At 44.9% G+C, this 19,799-nt stretch overlaps 1 protein-coding gene across 1 annotated transcript; it reads right to left on the bottom strand.

Moving 5' to 3' along the window:
* Window positions 1–575: 575 nt before the first annotated feature.
* Window positions 576–15,229, bottom strand: LOC111850679 (uncharacterized). The gene is made up of 12 exons (XM_072702963.1): window positions 15,107–15,229; window positions 12,935–13,036; window positions 11,170–11,691; window positions 10,857–10,930; window positions 9,517–10,520; window positions 9,065–9,158; window positions 7,782–7,857; window positions 7,582–7,663; window positions 5,319–5,415; window positions 3,811–3,927; window positions 3,534–3,593; window positions 576–1,992 (listed from the first exon to the last, which is right to left on the bottom strand). Exons 2-12 carry the CDS (start codon window positions 12,972–12,974, stop codon window positions 1,903–1,905), a joined length of 2,256 nt encoding a protein of 751 aa, XP_072559064.1. The 5' UTR covers window positions 12,975–13,036; window positions 15,107–15,229; the 3' UTR covers window positions 576–1,902.
* Window positions 15,230–19,799: the final 4,570 nt, after the last annotated feature.

Consider the following 19,799-nt stretch of genomic DNA (forward strand, 5'->3'; position numbering starts at 1 on the left):
TAGTTTCAAGGGTGTAGTTGCAGTGTCTATTTTAACATGTATCTTATCTTGGTGCTTTTAAAAACGCTTGTTTTCACGTGCCGTCCTTTCCAGAGTAAACTTTGTGGATTTCCTGACCTATCGTTACTATCAATTATTGCTCGACCAGAATAATTCACAGGGGGTATTTTTTTATCACTGTTAATGGGATTTTACAGCATGCATACAATTATGGAATTAGTAGCATCCGATTTTCATTTTTAATTGATAGGCGTAATTTGATTGAATTAGTTTTTGTTTTTTGAGTAGGAGGTTTAAACTTTTTATGCCTCATACAGATAAAGCTATGTTGAGAATGGACGGTGAATTATGATGTAGAGAAATTACTGTCGAAAGTGGTAAAATAAATGAGTGCATGTTGTTTGTACCTTTATTTTACCTTGCTTACACAGGACACTCACTTCGCCTTTATGCATGCTCTTAAAATGGGGCTTCTTTTTTTTGTTGCCAAATTGCAGTTATTGTACAGGGTTAAGTATGACTCCAAGCTTCCAAGTCTTGGGGGGGGGGGGGGAGGTGTGTTATTCCACGCAGCACACATGGCACGAGGCAGGGGTGCACCCTGGATTACTATTGAATGATTACGATTGAAGTGAATACTGCAATATAGAAAAGAAGATTATAGCATGAAATGAATACAGGGACCAGATCCACAGAGGTTATTTCCATTCTTTATCACAATATACTTTGCAATACATCTTACAAGTTTATACTGTACACATGTTCTTTTAATGACTGACCCCCCCCCCCCCCATCCACTCGCACAAACACACACACACACACACGTAACCTAATAATGCAGTCTATTTACAGCTATGAGCGCTAATAAAGATTAACCAGAAATGAATGAGTAATTGATTAAAATATACGTATGTAAAAAACGGAACGGTCTCATATTTTCTCAGTCGTCTTATGGATAATAAAAATAAAATAAAAAAACAGCAAGCCCAGACTTGCTGAAATGTGTCTCTGTTTTCTGGACAATAAGTGGCTGGACAGACGGCAAAGATTGATGGTAATGTGAAAACAAGATTGACCATTGTGGGAATATAAAAACCAACATTATGTTTATTATGATGATACCCTGAAGAGAATACTATTGGTGATGGTTACTTTTGGTGTGATTGGATAAATAGTATCTCTGGTAAAGGGCTGCACGATGTATCATGTGCATGTTCAATAATCACATCGTATTGGTCGGTGCTGCTTTGTGCCTGTTGACACAACTCGGAGCAACATCACCAACTTATTTGACAGACTCTGTTGGATGATAAGTTCTGTTTGGCTATAGTTTACTTCAGATAATTTCATCTCCTTTTTTGTTTTGTAAGTATCGATATGTTACTCGTGGAAATTTCATGGACATGATATCATGCAGCCCTACTCTGTTACTAGTCTAAGCTTTCATGTAGGCCTCTTCACTATGCTGGTTTCCATTTGAGCTCATTAATTGGGCTTTATTATGCTTTTGATTCGTTTCTCACCCTAATCTGGCAAATATAAAAAATTATGGAATTTTGGGAGGTTACGGTTTAACTTTATACACTCAGTAGATGTTTTTATGTTTTTTATCTATCCATTTTCAACGACTACTCATTTACCATAGGGAGTGACGGTATTTATTTGTGCCCCTGTATTATTAACGGACACAGCAATTTTGCAACTGACTACTCAGTGCCTGTTAATGAAGGGGCTGGGTGGAATGAGACCCTGGCTGTTTGGTGGGACCAGCACGCATCAGAGACCCTGCACCTCCATTCAGCGGCCAGCAGTACATCTTCACACGGCCATCCTTTTAGAGATTTAGCCTGCATGCTCTTTTTTTTGCCGGATGTTTGCTGGATGAACAGACGCAGGGTGGAGTCACATTTCGAAGTGGAGATACATGCTCTCCACGTATCCCAGAACTCTTTGCCAGTCAGGTCCAGCTGATCGTAGCATCTCATCCACGGTCTGTCAGATACGAAGAACATCCAGCTAAAATGCACCATTTTTTCATGAAATTCTAATTAAATGTATAATTCATCAAAATACAGGGCTACATGGAATAAAATTACATTCCAAAACGGTTCATTTCCACAGGGCATAAAATATGCCCATATCCACTAGAAGTTAAATACACGATCTGCCTTTTAAAAAAGGTAACGTGAACTTTGCCTGAATTGCCACACCCAGGTTAGGAAGTTCCAAACCTGACTCAATGAATTTAAATTGAACCAAACATGAGTGGATTTGTGTTAGTTGTATGGGGAAAAAAACTTAGAGATGGTTTGCTTTTATAAATTTTAAATGTAGACAGTGCGGAAAAAAACCTAAATATGTTTACGACCCAAATTGTGATGTACAGATGCTCCTCCACTAGCAAACTTTAAACTTACGAACCTCCAGACATACGAACGAAGAGGACTGTCAGTACAAATTGTGTTCATTGGGCTCCCGTTTCCTGTTCACAACATCAAATTTTTTTCTGCACTCCAATTCCGCCTAGTACGACTTCTGGCTGCTACTCCCACCGTGCAGCAGCGTAATATACGTACTCCCAGCATCCTAGTTCTTTGTATTTGCATATACCCTTAAAATGATGTTGAATAACGACTTGCGAACATTTCAAGTTACGAACGGCCATTCAGAACTTCTCATTTGTAAGTAGAGGAGCGACAGTATATTACTTTTTAAAATGATCACTTGTGAATAAAAGAAAACATTTCATTATTCGTTATTTATGAAAACTACATAGACCTACAATTTGAGAAAGCATGGTTGGTTAGTCCCATGGTACTGTGCCAAACTTAACTTTCAAGGAATATTTGTGTTCCTCAATTGAAAGTGCTGTTTGCCAGCTAAGTTAAGCATTAGCTTTCAGAAACAATGTCAGATATATCTGACTCTTAAGTTGGCTCACTCAAAGTTATTTAGGAGCTGATGGGGAATTTAAGAAGCTATATGCTCTCAGTTATGGGTTCCCAAGCTTTGATGCACAGTATGCTGGGAGATTTCCAGAGGGGTTGGTTAATTTCCAGAAATAAAGCATATTTTCAATTTATGCCTTTTTTTACGATCCCACCATATTTGTGTGTTCTGGAAAAACTGGAAATGGTCCCACCCAAAACCTAGTCCCTGAAATTTTCGTATGATGGTCGGCGTAAATTGGTCTGTGAACATCAGGAAGTTGGGAACCCATAATCTGGAGACTGTAGGCTTGGAATGGCACATGCCTGTCCTGTACCCAGAAGGGCATTAATATTCAGGTGATAAACCTCCAGTGGAGAGGTTTTCTAAGCCAGTCCCCAGCCCAGCCAACATGCCTGCTAATTTTAGTCTATTCCACCACCTGCTGACATAAGGCGCATAATTAAGAGCTTGATTATTATGTGAGCAGTAGAAAGAGCCATGCAGGCGGTGAATTAGCAGCGGCGTATGGATTGGTGGGGGGGGGGGGGGCTTTGGATCAGTGCTGCTCCAGGGTCTGTCAGTGAGGTTGAGTTTGGCATTACCAGTGTAGCTGGGATTCCGACACTTTCGCCAGTCTGGAAAGCCAGGCTTAGATTCTCCTTCTGCATGAAACATCAAGTCCATCGGGGTTAGATTGCAAGCATTAACAATACATAGGTACACAGCAGTTTGAATCTATGGTATCTCTGCGTACGTATGTGTGTGACTTCTTAATATGGATTTCTGACTCATGTCTGCTCAGTCAGAAGAGGTTTTGTGGTAGTTTAGCCATGACGACGTATTGGGGCTGAATCAGAATGCTGTGCGGTTCACACCCACCTTGTCTTGTGGGTTTAGACTGCTGTAGGGGATGTGTGAGGGCAGGTATGTATGGTACACTGCACAGAAGGCCAATCCATCTACCCAGCTGCTGCTGAAGTTGGTGATGTCAATGTTCTACACAGATTATATGAGAAAACATGAGATCAAAACACAGCTTTACAGCCAAATACTCAGCACTGAACAACTCTCTAAAGGCTCATGAAGAGATTTCCTTAATTACTTTTATTTAGGACATCATATTAAAATCATTCTGTTTGTATGAAAGACCTCATTTTCAAACCAAACCCTGTATACATACAGTGGCCACTTTACTAAGGACACCTAGCTAGGACCAAGTAGGACTTTTGGCTCCAGAACCACTTAGATGAATTGTGTTCAGAGAAGCAGTTCTGCATATCACTGTAAGTAATGAGCTGTTTTGCACTCGTGGACATACCATGAACTTTAATGAGTCTGACCATCCTGTGTCCCCTCATTGACAAGGTGTTTTCAGCCACAGAACTGACCGTGATTTATTTATTTTTCTCTGTTCATTACACCCTTCTCTGTAAACTATAGATTCTGGTGTGTGAAAATCCCAGGAGAGAGACTGTTTCTGAGATGCTGGATCCATCATGTCTGGCACCAGGCTGCTCTGTGGGTTAGGTGAAAATCAGAGGCTGATCCTGCTTTTGTAGTAGCGCCCAGCCTTTGGAAGTCTGCCCTTTTATTATGGCTGTAGTTTCTGATTTGAAAACACAACTAAAAATGTATTTTTATTCCTTAGCTTTTGAGTATCAATTTGTAGATTGGCTATTTATATGTGTATATTTAGTTATTATTGAAGTGTTATTTATTTACTCTCTACAGCACTTTGGTCAACAAATGTTGTTTTTAAAGTGCTTTATAAATAAAGTGTACTTATTTTCCAATGACCAGAGCATGTATTAAATCAGATCAACACCTAGCTGCAATAATAGTAGCCAAACAGTAAGTGAACCTCTTGACCCTGTGTGTGTGTGTGTGTGTGTGTGTTGCTTATAGAAATGTGGCTTCGGCGGTTCATCTGTTGTTACTTCTATTATTATTATATGTTGTTGTTGTTGCTGTTTTTATAATTATTATTTTTGACTGTATTATTTTTCCAACTTGCCTACGAATTTGACCAAATGGAACAGAAATCTTGGGGATCTCATTCCCAGCCTGCGGACTGCTTGTATACTGCACAGACACGTACATGTATATATTTATATTGCTATACACACACACACATACATATATATGCATGCCTAAGACTTTTGCACAGTACTGTATCCATTAATCAGTGTCAGTTAGATGATGCGCTGTTTGGAGGATGTGTAGGTCTACCTGTGGCCACTGACTGTATATGTCTACTATCGTAGTATGTTTTATGTCTTCATAATGAGACACATTGGTTTATGAATGGAGCAGAAACACTCATGTTGAGGGGAAGCAGGTGGGCTATACTCTGGGCTCCCTACAGGGGGCGCTGGGGTGCCACTCACCGCATAGCCCTGCGTGCGGCTTTGGCACCAGCGCAGCAGCGAGTTCCTCCTGGAACCGCCGTGGCGGCGCAGCAGCAGGCTGAAGCCATCGTGAGGCCTGAGATGGAGAGAGGAGATGGTGACTGAGGAGGGGGGCGGGGCAGCGAGTAGCCATCTCTGATTGGATGGTCACCTTGTGAGATCACAGGGTTGGCAGGGCAAGGCCTTTAACCCCCAAGCGCTCCAGGGACTAGCTAACCCTGCCTTCTCAATCAGATAAAAGAATCTGCTAAATAAGTAAATGTTAGACAAACTGGGAATGGGGCCGGGCCAGTTTGAACTTTGTACCCTGAGAGCTTTCCTAGGCAAGAAAACAAATGAATCAAACAAACTTTCCTCTTTATCAGCACAATTCGTTCTGGAGAAGCCTGCAGAAAAAACAAGTGTGAATTGATTGTGCTGCAGTTTGGGCCCAAGGCTGATCCTCTCAGTGTGGGGTGGGGATTCTCTAGGGCAGCCGTGTGCATCTGCGCTCCTCCTGAGGCCCGCAGTGGGCTGATCCTCTCAGTGTGGGGTGGGGATTCTCTAGGGCAGCCGTGTGCATCTGCGCTCCACCTGAGGCCCGCAGTGGGCTGATCCTCTCAGTGTGGGGTGGGGATTCTCTAGGGCAGCCGTGTGCATCTGCGCTCCACCTGAGGCCCGCAGTGGGCTGATCCTCTCAGTGTGTGGTGGGGATTCTCTAGGGCAGCCGTGTGCATCTGCGCTCCTCCTGAGGCCCGCAGTGGGCTGATCCTCTCAGTGTGTGGTGGGGATTCTCTAGGGCAGGCGTGTGCATCTGCGCTCCACCTGAGGCCCGCAGTGGGCTGATCCTCTCAGTGTGTGGTGGGGATTCTCTAGGGCAGCCGTGTGCATCTGCGCTCCAGTTGAGGCCCGCAGTGGGCTGATCCTCTCAGTGTGGGGTGGGGATTCTCTAGGGCAGCCGTGTGCATCTGCGCTCCACCTGAGGCCCGCAGTGGGCTGATCCTCTCAGTGTGGGGTGGGGATTCTCTAGGGCAGGCGTGTGCATCTGCGCTCCACCTGAGACCCGCAGTGGGCTGATCCTCTCAGTGTGGGGTGGGGATTCTCTAGGGCAGCCGTGTGCATCTGCGCTCCTCCTGAGGCCCGCAGTGGGCTGATCCTCTCAGTGTATGGTGGGGATTCTCTAGGGCAGCCGTGTGCATCTGCGCTCCACCTGAGGCCCGCAGTGGGCTGATCCTCTCAGTGTGGGGTGGGGATTCTCTAGGGCAGGCGTGTGCATCTGCGCTCCACCTGAGGCCCGCAGTGGGCTGATCCTCTCAGTGTGGGGTGGGGATTCTCTAGGGCAGCCGTGTGCATCTGCGCTCCACCTGAGGCCCGCAGTGGGCTGATCCTCTCAGTGTGGGGTGGGGATTCTCTAGGGCAGCCGTGTGCATCTGCGCTCCACCTGAGGCCCGCAGTGGGCTGATCCTCTCAGTGTGTGGTGGGGATTCTCTAGGGCAGCCGTGTGCATCTGCGCTCCTCCTGAGGCCCGCAGTGGGCTGATCCTCTCAGTGTGTGGTGGGGATTCTCTAGGGCAGGCGTGTGCATCTGCGCTCCACCTGAGGCCCGCAGTGGGCTGATCCTCTCAGTGTGTGGTGGGGATTCTCTAGGGCAGCCGTGTGCATCTGCGCTCCAGTTGAGGCCCGCAGTGGGCTGATCCTCTCAGTGTGGGGTGGGGATTCTCTAGGGCAGCCGTGTGCATCTGCGCTCCACCTGAGGCCCGCAGTGGGCTGATCCTCTCAGTGTGGGGTGGGGATTCTCTAGGGCAGGCGTGTGCATCTGCGCTCCACCTGAGACCCGCAGTGGGCTGATCCTCTCAGTGTGGGGTGGGGATTCTCTAGGGCAGCCGTGTGCATCTGCGCTCCTCCTGAGGCCCGCAGTGGGCTGATCCTCTCAGTGTATGGTGGGGATTCTCTAGGGCAGCCGTGTGCATCTGCGCTCCACCTGAGGCCCGCAGTGGGCTGATCCTCTCAGTGTGGGGTGGGGATTCTCTAGGGCAGCCGTGTGCATCTGCGCTCCACCTGAGGCCCGCAGTGGGCTGATCCTCTCAGTGTGTGGTGGGGATTCTCTAGGGCAGCCGTGTGCATCTGCGCTCCTCCTGAGGCCCGCAGTGGGCTGATCCTCTCAGTGTGGGGTGGGGATTCTCTAGGGCAGCCGTGTGCATCTGCGCTCCTCCTGAGGCCCGCACTGGGCTGACCCTCCTCTCCCTCACACTGCTATGACTCACCTGGTTTTCCAGGCTCCCCCGGGGGACATGTCTGTCAGCATCGGGCTGTGCTGGCTCAGTGATGTCTCCTCCTCCTGTTTACCTTTCACACACAGCGGTATACATTTAAAAAGTGTATATTAAGAATAAGAATAATACTCCATATAACTGTCTATAAAACTTGGTAAGCAGGATAATTGATGCTGTATACACATACACACTTGTATGGGAGCTTGACCAGCTGTCCTGGCGTTTCAGGATGCGCTCTATCCTTCTTGGATGGGTCACATCTTGGTCCTTAGAGACACACAAAGGGTGGAGAAAAGGGTTTCCATGCAAGTCCTTTGGAGATGCCTGAATATCACGATCTGCCAGCAAACATAGGCTGGCGCGGAGACCTGACTCATTGATGGACTTTTTGGTTTTGACCTTGATCACAGTTTACACCTTGCTTTTAGCAAGCAAGCCCACTCGTTGGGGGCATGTGGGGGGGGGGGGGGGGGTTGGGTAGCCAGTTGACCTTGGACCCCCAGAGGTTTTTTTCCTCCCTACTTGGAACTTGGTGGTTTCCTCTCCTCCATTGTTATCTGACTTTTTCTTTGATTTCGGTGTCTTCCCTTTTCCCTGTCTTTGTATAATTCTTCGTGATATTGTAATGAATGACAACACACCTATGCAAGGAGACTCGGGACGACTGTTCCGGAAGGCGCTATATAAAAACAAATTTAATTGAATATAACGGTACCAGAGAATAACAACAGTGGGATGCCGGAACTGCAAGGAACATATTGTGATTGATACTGACGAGCAAATTTCCAGAGCTCAGTCCATTTTTTGTTGTTTGTGAGATGAGACCGCCAGTGAGCTAAAGTCAGGCTTCCTCATTATATTGCAGTATTGGGGAACCAAAACTCATTCCTTCCTTATGTAATATCCTGTGTAGTGTATCCTGTGGACCCAGTGAGTTTTGGAAATTTGTTCTTCAGTTATTAAAATAGTAGTGAAGGTAAGCAGGAGGGGTTAGTGCAGTGTTTCCCAATCTGGTCGTCAGTGACCTGCAAACAGTGTACATTTTTGCTCCCTCCCAGCTGCTGGTATCAAAAACGTGCACTGTCTGTGGGTCCCAAGGACCCGATTGGGAAATACGGGGTTAGTGAGTAGGATGTGCTGGTGTTTGCAGTTTGCTGCTTAACCACACCGGCTGTCAGTTATTGCTACCTTCCCACATGGTGTGACTCGTATCGCCACCAGCAGCCAACTGCTGACTGCAGGATGAACATTGTATGTAAGGTGCCTGGCATTAAGCTAAGAAGACATAGAAGAGAGTATGGAAACAAAGCACCCCTTTTTTTGGGGTGGGGGGGTCTTTAGATCAGTTAAGATCAGTAAAATACATTATTCTAGCCACCTCCCTGTCCATGGTCCATGTGCCGAAAATACATGCTGCAATATGATGAAGTTATTTTTAGCTGATACACCTCCACAGTGCATGCAGTGAGCTCACCTTACTCAGGGCTCCTACTGTAGTGACCAAGGATTGGGAGCTACCACTCGATGAAGAAGGGGGGTCTGACGGCAATGGAAGTCTGGAGAGACTCCTGCAAACGCAATGATATACGCTGTGCAATAATGCTGCAGTCTTGGCTTGAGGAAATATAATACAACAGCTGTAGTTACTATATGATTAATGAGAGAAACGCAAAGCAAGCAACAAGAATGAATCACTTCAGTGATAATAACCGGGTATATGACTACTTCCTACTGCTTGCTGTACAGGATTGTGAGTATAACTATAAATACAATGACAGATTAAAAAGCTCGTCTTCCTCCCTCAGGAATGCCAGCTTTTGGCTAAATCATTTGTAAAATTTTACCTTAGATGGGTAGTTATATGTAAGGTTGGTTTTAGTAGCTCTGTAGTTCCTGGGCATGTAGGACACCTGCAGCATTATTTACCTGGACCTCTCCAGCACCATGACTATCCTCCGGGGGTCCTTCCTGAGCCAGCGCTCCTCTTGCCTGCATTCATCAGTCGCTGCAGTCTGAGGGAGCCCATCTTTCCATGCTTCGCCTTCCGGAGTGGGTCGCTCCCTTTTCTGGGAGCCCTCTGCGGCGTGTCCCTGGTCCTCACCTTCCAGTTTCTCAGTCTGCCACTCTGCTTCCCCATGCATCTGTTCCTCCATGCTTACCCTCTGCCTGGACGGTGGTGGCCCGTCTCCCTGTCTTGGCAGGTCCAGCTGCCCCTTCACTTGCAGGTGCCTCTGGGCTTCCAGCTCCAAGCAGGCATTTCGGTGTGCTGCCTTCAGGACCTCCAGCTCTGAGCAGGCATCTCGATGAGCCGCCTTCTGGGCCTCCAGCTCTGAGCAGGCATCTCGATGAGCCGCCTTCTGGGCCTCCAGCTCTGAGCAGGCATCTCGATGAGCCGCCTTCTGGGCCTCCAGCTCTGAGCAGGCATCTCGATGAGCCGCCTTCTGGGCCTCCAGCTCTGAGCAGGCATCTCGATGAGCCGCCTTCTGGGCCTCCAGCTCTGAGCAGGCATCTCGATGAGCCGCCTTCTGGGCCTCCAGCTGTAGGCAGGTATCTCGGTTTGCAGCTCTTAGCGTCTCTAGTTCCAGGCAAACATCTTGGTGTGCTGCCCTTAGTGCCTCCAGGTCCACACAGACATCTTTCTGCTTTGCTTTCTGTGCCTCCAGTTCCATACGGGCATTGTGGCTGGCTGCCTTCTGGGCCTCTAGCTCCAAGCAGGCATCTCGGTGGGCAGCCCTTAAAGCCTCTTGTTCTAGGCAGAGGTTTTGATGGGCAGATCTCTGTGCCTCCAACTCCAGGACTGCTTCCTGGTGATGCTGTTGGCTCTCCCGGAGCATGCAGAGGTCCTGCTCAGCCTCCACGCGCAAGCGATCGGCCACGGTGACCGCCACCTGCAGGTCTGCCTGGAACTGCAGCCATTCACTACGCTCCGTCTTTGTGCAAAAATGAAAAAGAACTTCAGAATATTTACTGACCTATACATTGTATAATTATTAATAAGCCCACATAACTGCTGAATGTAATTTATTGGTAGCATGATATTAATTTGGTCTACCATGTTGAGGGGGAAAATGAACGAAAATATTGCCATATTTTATGCTTTCTATATGAAAAGTGCACCAGGAAGTTATATTTTAAATAATTTCATGACATTAGCTGGATCAGTGTTTTCAAGCTCAAACTTAAACTGAAACTTAAAGTCATCAGTCAAGATTTTAAACCACAAAGGCAGCTGGACAAACGGTGACCTCACCAAACTTCATGCTAACCTCCAAGGTCTCCGTAAGACTCTGCACCTTCTTCACAAGCTCCTCCCTCTCCTGCAAAAGCCGCCTGAGCATATCTGACTCAGGCAGAATTTACGTCAAAGAAAGGACTCGATTCAAGGGCAAAGAGATGGGCTTTCAGCCCTCCTGCAGCATCTAAAGTCCAGGCACACAGGTCACTCCCATGTAACTGAAAGAACTGAGATGTGCAGTGTATTGCTTTTAGCAGAATACCAGGCATGAATAACAAAGACTGGTCTACCATTATCTGTCATGCAGCTGTGACTGGGGGCGTGCGACCAATGCCAGTGCTTACCCGCCAGGTCCGCTGTCTCATCCTCCCCCGAACTCAGGTCTGCTAAGTTCCCACAGAGCTCCAGCAGAGCCACAGTGCACAGTGGCATCTCCTCCGCCGTGGTGACACAAACCTCCTCCAGCGACGCTCCCGTTCCTCCCTGTCCAGCGCCCTCCTCTCGTCCACCTTCCCCGGGGGACCACTTCGGGGTGGGGTGCGAACCAGTGCTCACTGGGGTCCCGGGAGCGGCGTGAGATCCCACCTTTACAGGAATCATGGTCGGGAAGTTTATGAGAGTGACAGGGGCGGAAGATGAGCGCGGGCTGGGGGGGGCGCTGTCGCTCGACGAGCCCAGAGTCCATCCGTTGTCCATCTGTCTCCGGCCACAGACCTGCGGGGTCCCTCCGCCGACAGGCGAGCCCTCAGATCCCACTGTGTGTGCATCCTGCTGCCCTGCGCCTGCTGACGGAGACACCAGCATCCCGCGCTGATCAGGAATGACCGGCGTTGTTGGAGGGGTGTGGAACAGATCCAAATAGGAGCCTGCAGAGAAGACGTGCTCAGTCTGTGCCCCCTCCTCGGCGCCCTGTCATTCATCGGATGGTGCGGCGGCCGGGGAGCGAGCTTTGCTCTTAGGGTGTCCTTCTCCTCTGCCTGTATGCGGCAAACCCTGCGTCTCATCTACAGCTGTCTGCTGCCCCGCCGGCTCGCAATTAAAAACAGCCGGAGACTCGCTCCGCGTATGTCTGCATGCATGCACGCGCACGCAGGCATCCGGCCGCGGCTCTGAACCTGAGCTCGTCCCGCACTCCCCGACTCCCCGCTGAAGCCTGATCTTTCAGCTGACTCATCAGCCGGCCGGCAGCAGCGCGGCGGGCTGTGGCGGTGCGTAAGGAAAATGGCACCCAGGGCTGTGAGCAGCATGCATATCGATCCGGGAAGTGACTGCCTCCCTGCCAGTGACTGGCTCTGATTTTACTCTGAAATTTGATTCTGCTTCTTTGGTGGCAGGATACTTAGAGCAATGCAATGGGTTGTAAGTATACAGTATGAAGCAGTAAAATATCAAGAAGGAGTGTAAGGCAGTCCAGTGCATTCTGATCATACCAACTGAACAAATAAATGAAGAGGGAGCTGGTTTAAGTCTGGTGTACTGTGGTCTGGAAAAATAATAATCCTCTGCACATGTGCTGGACCCTGGGGTGATTCTTGCGAAATCTGTAGCTATATATGTCTCCTTCTATTATATGTGACAAAGTGAGATGTGGTGCTCTGTGTTGCAGCTCTCTGTCTCTGATCAGAAGGTTGGTAGTTTGAATCCTGTTACTGGGAGAGTGGTTGTTGTTGCTTAACTCTCAAAAAACCACAGGATAGACAGTCGCCCTAAAGCGTTGCTTCATGTTCTTCTAATAGAGGACTAATTTCTCCGTACTGGTACTAATAGCAAATAAAGTGGCAACATCAAGACGTATCAGTGTTGCCAACTGCTCGTAAATTCATGTCAGACTCAAGTTTTGCTCCTCCAGCCATCTGACTGAATTGCTTACTTACAGTGACTCATTTGTATAAGTGTAACCTTCCCAAATGCTGAATGTATACACATTCCCTGGAGACACACATAATCATCTGCAGCTTTTAGATGTACCATCAATGAGGAGCTGTTTCACAAAAGGATGTGTGATCCAGACAAACATGCCCACCTCAGTCCGGGAACTGACAAAAGTTTGACATGTAAGCTTATGGACAGTTAGCCACCCTGATGTGAATTAATGTGTGTACATGTTACCTGTGGGGTGGTGCATATTCCTGCCTGTGAGGTTACCCATGATGCAGCAGGACTGGGACAGCCAATCACCTCCGTGTCCCAGTGTTTCTGTTCTGGGTCTTCCTGTGGAGCAAGTCAAGACAAAAAGATTTGATAAAAAGTTGCCAGACTGGTATTTCTGTTCTTCTCTCCAATGCATTATACAATCTGAGTGTCACTCAGGGCTGTTTTGTTGACTAGCTAAAGCTAGATTAATGTATGTTTATTGATCTCTTTTAATTCAGAACCATGAAATATACAGACAATAACCTTCTGTTTGTCTCCAAGCATCATTTAACACTCATACTGCTAATATTCAGGTGGAATTCATCTGGAACCATCAACTGCTCTCATTTCCCGAGGCTCATATATGTAATTATTGCTACTGAATCACTCTTCTCACCAGAACTGGCTCATGCTTTAAAAATATCCAAACTACCACTGACCGTAAAAACACGTTGGTAGTTTTACATGAACATTTCCATTCCCTTTTGTAGCTGATAAAACATACTAAAATTGGACCAAATTTTTTTTGCTAATAATTCTGCTAATGTAACTAACTGAAGCACTTTGGGCTCTGAAACACAAAAAGCGCATTTGCTTTTATTTGCTTTCCAAAGCTTTCAGTTTGCACCACAGCTAGACATGTCACTGTTTAAGGTGCAAAGCATGTCCCTGCATGGGATTTAAGCCAACACCCTTCCGGCTACACGTTTATGCCCCCAACCATCCTTCAGCCTGATCGGGTGTGATCTGGTGCACTTGCTGATGATGCATGCCGAAAGATATATTAACCCCATATGTATCCTGTCATGAAGACAAATGGGGTTTGGGTCTCATCCAAAGTATGCGGTGCAGTTTTCGTTACAGTTAGGTTTTGCTTTTTTGTCTTTAGATCTTAACAGTAACGTCTGGATTTCCTGCTGTAAATCGTTTATTGGCCGGATGCTGGCTATGAGCTGTGACTCTTTGTGACTAAAGCAGTTTTCCCAGAATCCCGGAAAACCCTGTCGAAGTTCAGCTCCTCAGGGCCAGCAATAGATTCTGTATCAGTGCCAGGCCAGGCTGGTCCCACTTATACACACATGGTGAATCCCATTATGTGTAGCTGGGCAGGACTTGCTGAACATGACCCGAGTCTGGAAGGTCGGCCATACGGTCACTACAGACAGATGTCATGCTAATAGGAAATTCTGATTCCATCAGACCGTTTGCACTTCTTAAATAGTATTTTGCACTGTGTCATGTCGCAAACTGTTCCATGTCCAGCAGAGGTGTCAGATTCCTGTGAGCCTTGTGAATGTGCTGCATTTTATAAGAAATAAAACTGGTTGGAAAATGTACATTAACTAGCAGGCACTGACTGGACAAAAATAGCAATAGAAATGAAAACCAGTCGCTACAAAAAACTGACTGAAACACCCCAATAAGCACAAGAGATGCATTTCCCTGCACTTGGAAGGAGCAGTAGAGTATTAAAAACTTTCAAACTTCTAACCCTTAATTGGTTTAGAACTAGACTGTGCACTAGACTGGAGCTTAAGTAGCATTTATGGCCGTGAGTTAATCATCTTTCACATGATCAGGCTGTAAATCGTGCTGATTCGTAGATTCACCATAGAGCAACCGCAGTAACTGGCGCTGCTTGCATTGCTGTACATTAAAATACAGAGACGCCCTATTAACAATTAATACCGTAATCCCTTTCCTCCTAACTGTGCTGCGTCCGTTAAATGAAATAGCTTGTTCGGTCGATTCAGTGTGAAATTCAGCCAAGCAAGAGTCGGCAGACTGGAAATCTCTTTCTTCTACCTCAAGTTTGAATACGGAGCAGATATGAAGCTCACAGAACTCAGTTATAGTTTACTGACAAACCACTGTTGTATATACTTATTTTGGGCCAATGAATAAATAATTATTATGTTAGCTCATTTAATGATTTTTCTCATTTGATTAAATTTAACCAATTCAAAAATGAAGAAGTAAATGACTGACAAAAAAATTGCGCAATCCGGGCATACTAAACATTATTAGACTGAAACTAATTTTATTTTCTTGTCAGTTGTTCTGATCCTATATATGTACATCGAAAATGATGGCATTTCCCGTTTTCGCGGCCCAGTCCATGCACGCGCCAGATCAGCGTTAACGCACCTTTTAACTGTCTGCCCGCTGCGTTTTGTGTTCCGATGCGCAGACCCCCTCCCAAAAATCCAGCTCCTCTCCTTCCTTCCCCCCACCGACCGTACACGTACTTGTCTTCCTCTGTGGCACTTGTTATTTATGATATAAATAAAAACGAGGCGCCCTCTTTAATTGAAGACACTAATCTATTATGAGTTAAACTCCGCAGCTCAGTATGCAGACTACCCGATGTATTGCGGGTCCAGGCAGAAGCTCCTTGCTTTCAATGCGGCAATCTTCATGTCAGGGTCTGACGGATTTCTCGGCTGCAAGAGTCCCCTCGGGTATCAGTTATGTTTCGCACAGAAAAGCAAATAATTTAAAACAAGGACACATATCTAATAACACTCGTGCCATTCTTTAAATATATTTAAATTCCATTGAAAAAGGTAGCTTGTCTGAGGTAGGCTACAGACTTTTAAGTGCCATATGAAAAAAAAGACATTTGAAACCCATTTCCTTTAAATCTTGTAAAAGAAATAGAAAAAATATGGATGTAAATTTAGTGAGAACTCTCCAGCCGTGTACAATCCACGCACTCTAACGCATTGCTTTATAGGAGCGCATCAGCCGCGATGCTTCAGTACTTCAGCTGAATTTAAAAAGAGGCGCGTACGTGTTACTTTGGAAAAGATATGGAAGAATAAACGCAACACCCGGGCTATATTACAATTTACCTAGACGGAAGGATATAAACATAGAAGACAATGTTAAATTGTAGCCCACTGCATGAGGGGGCCGGCTCGAGCGGCGTCTTATAAAACACGCACTTTGAGGCTACGTCAGTGGCCGCTGGTGATTTTTTTTTTAACCCGTGATAGTTAGCCTATTTAAACCATTCTTATCCCATTATACAGACTATAAGTTGAATAGGCTACTGTGTATTATTTATTATATATGGTGAAATGCGCATCTACTGTTTTAGTTGTAGCAACTGCTGTTTTGTTTCAAAGAATTTAAACTATTCTGAACTTTCTGACAACAAATTGCTTTCAATCGAGAGAAATTTACGGGGAACCGGGAGAATTTACGAATTACAATGGTCAGTTTCTGAGCTGATTTTTATTAATGCCTGGAACAAGAAATAGGCTACCTCGGTTTAAATAACACTTTATACAGCTTTCACTGTGTGCATGTGTAACTTAACGCATAAAAACCAACTATATTATTATCCTATGTGGTGCTTAGATTAATGTAAGTAGGCCTATGACATGAAGGCATATATTATTATCCTATGTGGTGCTTAGATTAATGTAAGTAGGCCTATGACATGTAGGCATCAGTTCCGTCCATCTACCATTTATTCTGAGCAGGGTTTCTTCAGGATGAGCACAAGGCAGGACACAGAATTCTAGCCCCCATATATGCACACAACTACAATCATACACTATTGATAATATTGTAGCGCTTGGCAGACCCAGGCATCGCGGCAGCAGTAATGAGAGCAGGCGGTTTTATTGATCGCTCTTAAACGTACCGAACACAATCATCTAGTACACATATAACGGGAAATGCAGGGAGGTCTAACGCCGGACGCTAAACCACATACTCGGTGGGCAGTTATACAACGGCTAGCTCCAGAGATAGGCCTACGCGAGGATCGGACACGATTCACGCATGACACAAGCAAGGGCAAACAACACAAATATTTGCAATAACACACACTGGGGCTATCAACAAAGCTGACGGAGCGTGTCAGGAAACCGGAAATCATCATGCGGAATCATCTCGCAATACAGAGATGACAATTCATTTACGGGAATGTATTTGGACTGCGGAGGGAATCCCACACAATACGAGGAGAATATGCAAACTCCCCAAACACAGAGTGGAGCCGAGACTTCACCCCACGACCCTGCAGGGGTATAGGACTTTTATAAAATATTTTAGCTTATATGGTTTTAATAACTTTTTTTACAACGAAAAAATCCAAATGAAAATTGGCGCGTTTTAAAAATGTGTGATAACAAACATTTAATTGAAACGGATTTAATTCGATTTATCTGACATAGGCTAATTTAAACTATTTAAAAGTCCAAGTATTGCGTAACTATTAACGTTTAGTTGTCAAGAACTCCAGAATCAAAACCAAATAGTCCCTCTACCAGCTTTTATTTGTCGTTGTGATGTTAACTGGACAGCTGATTTTTAAATGATAAATGTTTTTTTTCTAGGTTCCGTTATCTTAAGAGATGAAATATGGATCAATATCTATAATGCCCATAGTCACTCTTCTGTTAACTATAGGCTCTGTAATATGGAGTGTGGTATGCTACCAACATCCATCGGTTATCAGGGTTTGTCACTGCATTGGTGTTAGGGTTCAGCTGCCCTGTGCTGCCGGGGTAGGACCCCAGACCTCCAGTGACCCTGTACTGGGTCCACAGCTGGAAGGTGGATTGCCAGTCTGTTTTTATATTAGAGAAAAGTGAGGCATTTTAATATAAGTTTTTAATATAAAAGACTTTAAACATTTTATTGGAGAATTCATTTCCTGAAAAAAAATGTGAACATTTAATTAATATCTGCAGGTTAAATAATTGTTGAGTATCTTTAATAAAACTCAACTTCCATACCACCTGCTTGTCCTATGCATTATTGCGGGGGTCCAGAGTCTATCCTGGAAGCTGTGGCTGTAAGACAAGGGATAACCCAGAATGTGGCTTCCCTCAATAAAACTCATTCATTCCTATTCTGCTCAAAACAGTTTATTCACTTATTTGATATATTACAATTTATGTCAGCATAAGAACAACTTTATTATATGTAGAGCTGTAGATGTAATCAATCGTTCTTTTAAAAATTCAATCAATTAATCAATCTATTAATTCTTAAATTTCTAGAGGAAATTACTTGGGAATTCCATTTGATTAGTTTTATTGCTGAATTTGATACTTGCTAGTGCAGTTGGAAACTTTATTTCATGTAACTAAAAAGTCGTCTGTAAAAGGGCACTAAAAGTCACCATGGTACAATCAGTGTTGTTTCCCAGTGTTTTCATTATAGCTTTATTGTCTGTCCGAGCTGAAGTCGGGTGACCAGATGATCCATGTCATCCCGGACACTTTGAGCTAGGACAGGATTTGTAAACTACCATTTTATTAAAATGACCTATGTGTTACGTGCTGCTTATTTTTGGAGAACCATTGCATCCCTAATCCACACGTTAACTTAGACATGTAGAAATTAAAATGAGGTCCTTGTACAAATTCTAGCTAGCCACTGAATCCTTCTATCATAACGTGCACATATTCAGTAATGCGAACAAACATCACTGATAGATTAAGAAATGATTTAAGAATTAATCATAGATATTTACAAATTAAAATGAGCTCATTGTGTTCTCATTTAAAAGCAATAATCTATGAAATTCTAGCTAGCTGCAATAATCAATCAAATTTTAGCTAGCTGCTGAATTTATTACACATTGATGTGCACATGTGCAATAATAACAAATTGGAAACATCACTGATAAAACTTGAATCAATGTATGGATTACACAGTTGCTGCTTACCAAATAATTAGTAAAATGGTTAGGGATGGTTGAAGGAAACCGCCAGCCCCAGCTCACGGCTGCAGTTAAGCTTTGCTCTTCTCAAGAAACTCAAAAAATCCCGCATGATACTGTTACTTACAATGCTTTGGACAGTTGATTAGCAGTAAAGTGGTGAATTTTAGGATTGCATTATAGTTCTGCTAAAAAACAGCAAAGTGCTGTATTTAAAAATAACAGTAAATACTGTTGAAATCCTGCTGTAAATTAACTGCAATCATTTACAGTGTAGCAACTCCACCCATTCATAAAAGTTCCAGAGGTGAAAACATATAAAGGACTATCAAGGTACATCAAGAAAGAATGGAGTCTGTATCTATTCAGCCGGACTGCAGGAGACAATGTGGAGTGAGCACTCTCTAAAGTCCCAACACAATCCAGTTAAGCCCGCTGACTGCAAACAGACCATTACAGTGATACATGGTTTGGTGTCTTGTACGTTAATCAATTAAAGTATAGCTGGTGTGGAAATCCACCTCCACAGTCATCTATGTAAACAGTCTGCCCCCTAACCAAAGTACTGGCCATTCATCAAACCCAAGGCTTTGGGGCATCTTAGCAGTCCTCCACATGGATTGGAAACAGTGCATATTCAAGCTCTCAGTACTCATATAAACCTGTCTACCATTTAATTTAAAAGAACTCCTTCATAAATACGACAAATCCACTTAAGATGTGTGGCTTAATTTTGTGGTTCATTCCATGATGTTTAATACACCCTCCTGTATGGCTCCTTACATAATATAGCTCAGGATGAAGAGTGAGATGTATTTTGTCATCTCCAGTCCTGTGAAGTTGTTCCTGGAAGATGTGCTATCCAACCCCATGAAAGTCTGTGCTTGTCTCAAGCATAGATGCTACATTAACTCCTTAATTTTCTCCACTACAGTCATTGCAGTATTCCTAAGGAGAGCAGGATGGCAATGATCATTATGTTGCATACTGTCAGCTCAGGAATTACTGGCACCCTTTAAGATAATGGGTAAAAATGATTGCATTAAAACAATACACTTAATGATTCAAATATCCTGCTCAGTTTGGGGATGTCATACAATGTTAACACAATATTTCAAGCACAAAACATTTGACTGAGTGGAGCATATTTTCTTC

Source organism: Paramormyrops kingsleyae, chromosome 19, assembly GCF_048594095.1.
Source record: "Paramormyrops kingsleyae isolate MSU_618 chromosome 19, PKINGS_0.4, whole genome shotgun sequence".
NCBI classification, from domain to species: domain Eukaryota; kingdom Metazoa; phylum Chordata; class Actinopteri; order Osteoglossiformes; family Mormyridae; genus Paramormyrops; species Paramormyrops kingsleyae.

Bases quoted from the DNA above. Each gene is read 5' to 3' on its own strand.
- LOC111850679 (XM_072702963.1), bottom strand. From the start codon at position 12,974: ATGGGTAACCTCACAGGCAGGAATATGCACCACCCCACAG. The intron at 10,521-10,856 runs GTTAGCATGAAG...TTTTGCACAAAG, and splicing joins GTCTTACGGAGACCTTGGAG to ACGGAGCGTAGTGAATGGCT. The intron at 9,159-9,516 runs GTAAATAATGCT...TTGCGTTTGCAG, and splicing joins ATGGTGCTGGAGAGGTCCAG to GAGTCTCTCCAGACTTCCAT.